At 51.3% G+C, this 2993-nt stretch overlaps 1 protein-coding gene across 1 annotated transcript in view; it reads right to left on the reverse strand.

The window, feature by feature from the left end:
- Nucleotides 1–349: 349 nt before the first annotated feature.
- PALD1 (phosphatase domain containing, paladin 1) overlaps nt 350–2993 on the reverse strand; it is a 17135-nt gene continuing 14491 nt past the window's right edge. Inside the window, exons 19-21 of the mRNA XM_009290589.2 lie at nt 2656–2665; nt 1992–2156; nt 350–370 (exon numbers count right to left, since the gene is read on the reverse strand). Coding sequence (XP_009288864.1) covers nt 350–370; nt 1992–2156; nt 2656–2665 — 196 coding nt within the window. The remainder of the gene's footprint in view (nt 371–1991; nt 2157–2655; nt 2666–2993) is intronic.

Below are 2993 nucleotides of genomic sequence, written 5' to 3' on the forward strand. Positions count from 1 at the left end.
TGCAGGGTGCTGAGGTAGGAAAGTCCTGCAGGTCAGGATGGAGATGCACGGCTGAATATCTCAGCAGAGCTCGATGGTGCAACCACGGCTGGTTGGAATGATGGGAAGAAGTGAAACCATGACCTGAATTTGCAGAAAATCAATTTACTGCAGCAATCAGGATGGGAGAATTGATGGGGACCAGGTCACCCGGCGCCCTTGGGGATGCTGTGCCCCATCTCCCAGCCATTCCCCCCACACTGGGGGCCCCCCTGGGCTCCTCCCCGCCTTGCAATGAGAGCTTCAGCTGAAACAACCCCCCCCAAAACCCATTCAGACCTGGGTTTAACTTATTATCTGGGAGAGGGAGCTAGGTTTCTGCCTTCATCCCCTGGGGAAGAGAAGAAATAAATACAGGGGGGCTGATTTTTCACGTTCAAACGCATTCCCATCCCCAAGGCTTTTTTGGGCAATTGCTTTTGCCCCACGTTGGAAATCGCTTGTTAGGAAGGCGGGAAAGCGGAAAGAAGCCTTTGAGCCCCCGGGTCCAGGTGATGCAAAGCTCCAGCCTTCATTACCAAGATTAAAGGGGCTGGGATTTCCTAAGCAATTAAAAACCTGCCTAATTAAGTCAGGGGTATTAGGCAGGACTTCTAAAGGTTGCTGCTGGGGGCGGGAGAAGGGGATGGGTCTGCAGCCTGGCTGAAAGCAAGGAGCCCACAAGTAATTTCTTTAGTAAGGCAGAATAAATGGAGTTGTACTGTACTGCAAAGATGGAGAGCATGTGCTCCGTTAAAAAGAAAAAGAAGAAAAAATAGCATCAACAGCCTCTTGCAAATAGCTAAGTCAACTGTCCTACTACATCAGCACTAAATTATCCAAACACGGAAATACCTGGCGAGGAACAAAATATTCAGGCAGGTATTTCTGCATTAAAAAAAAAAAAAGGAAAACCAAAAATGCATGGTTAACTCAAAAAGAATGAGGGGCCCTGTGGGAATCAGGGCTCTCACAGCCACAGCAGGAACCATCCCAATGTTTAAGAAAAAGCATCCCTTGGTATTTAAAAGTGATATTTTTCTTTCCACCCTCCACTTTTGAATTTCTGCTGCCTGCACCTCCCGCCACTGGCAGCAGATGAAAGGGGCTGCTGGGAGAGATGGAGCGTGTGCTCCTACTTGTGCTCCCCATCCAATGTATCATCCCTCCACCAGCTACTTCCCCATCGCCCCTTCAGCCACCAGGCTCCTGTCCCCCGCTGCGAGGGAAGGGGGGACATTAGAGCCCTCATTTGCATCTTGTTTTGATTAACTTTATTTTTCACTCTTCCCTCTTTCTCCTTTCCTTAAAAAAAAAAAAAATCCCTACATTAATTATGCTTTTAAGTCTACTCTTTGCTGAGCAGCTAAACCCCCCCAGCATCACCTTAGCAATAAAAAGGCAGGTCGGGGGGGGGGGGGGGGAGATGCCCAAACCTCAAAAATACCCAGGTTTGCAGTGACTGGGATCTCTGAAGTCCTAATTCAGGCTACAAGTGTTTATGGCTCCAGATACACATATACATGCACACATGGGGCCATAAATCTGTGTGTGTATATGCATATATATATACACACGTGTATATATATTTGTGTGTATATATAAACATAAACATGTGTATATAAATACATACATTTTTGTGTCTATGCTGCATTGGTTTAGGGAGAAAGCGAGGATGGACTCAAATCTGGCACAACTCCGTGCATCCACCAAATTCAGGCGACGGCGCCCCAGCACTTCAGAGCCACTTTTCAAATCACACCCCACTAGCAATTAAGCACCTGCCTAAAAAGACTGATTTTTAATTTACAATATTTTTATTGCATCCAAAAGAACCCCAGAAATTCCCACATTCTAAGGCAGTTTCGGGGCTCACCCCTCCCTCCCCACAGCCCCAGGTTTTGGGAAAACAGTCTTTTTCCTCTGCCCCCCCCAGGAGAAAGCAGCGGGGGCTCCCCACACCCCAACCCTACACGAAGTCCCCGCGGAAAGGGCGGGAGGTGCCCCCCTGCGCCTCCGGAAAGGGGGTAGGTGCCCCCCTGCGCCTGCCAGCGGCCCCGCAGCGTGCACAGGGGCCTGCCCTCCAGGCTCTCCAGCTCGGGGAAGCCCAGCTGGTTCAGGACCTCGTAGACCCCAGCTGAAAGCGGAGGGAGAAGAGAGATTAAGACTCCCCCCAGCATCCTTGGGATGCTTTTGCCACCTCCCGGGTGAAGATGCAGGGGGAAGGTCCCGAGCATCTCCCTGCATCCAGGTACCCACCCGCCTCCCGCAGCCACCCCAGCTTTCCTCCACCCACGGTTTATACATTTCATAAGCCGCTTCCTCGCTGCTGGGGTCAGCCTTCGCAGGGTTTGTTGGCTTTGGCACCCTTCTGCCAAAAAGCTACAGTGGCGCCTTGTTTTTTCTAAAAATGCAGAGATTATGCAGTGGGAAGGGGCACTTTTGGGGTCAAAAGCTCCTTTTATCAGCAGGTTGGGTGTATTTCCCCCCCTCCAGCAAACAGGGGGGACAGGGTACAGATGTAAACCCATGTATTGAAGATGCAGCATTGAAGATGCAGCATTGAAACCCACGCACCCAGCATCCAGCCAACAGCGAGCGTCACACATCTCCACTAAAAGATGGTCCAGCCCCAGCCACCGCCTCCCCCGGCACCACCGGGCAATGCAAACACCGGCGTAACGGGGATGCTGCGCCAGGGTGGGCACCGGCCACCCTCCCCTTCTCGCCACAGCCCCTTCCAGCGAAATGGGGAGGGAGGCGGATGGTGAGCGGAGCTGGCAGCCGCTGCTTTCATCTCCCGCCCGGTGGATCAAACATGCCAATATGAATTAGCAGCACTGGCAGAGGCAAGTGAAGGGATGAGGTTTTTTCCCACAAAGGCAGGCGCTGCCCGCTTAGCGCCACACAAACCCGGGGAGAGAAAAACTAATCTCTGCATAAAGAAAATTAAAAAAAAAAAAAAAGCAGGAAAT

Source organism: Aptenodytes forsteri, unplaced genomic scaffold, assembly GCF_000699145.1.
Source record: "Aptenodytes forsteri isolate BGI_AS27 unplaced genomic scaffold, ASM69914v1 Scaffold349, whole genome shotgun sequence".
Lineage (NCBI taxonomy): Eukaryota > Metazoa > Chordata > Aves > Sphenisciformes > Spheniscidae > Aptenodytes > Aptenodytes forsteri.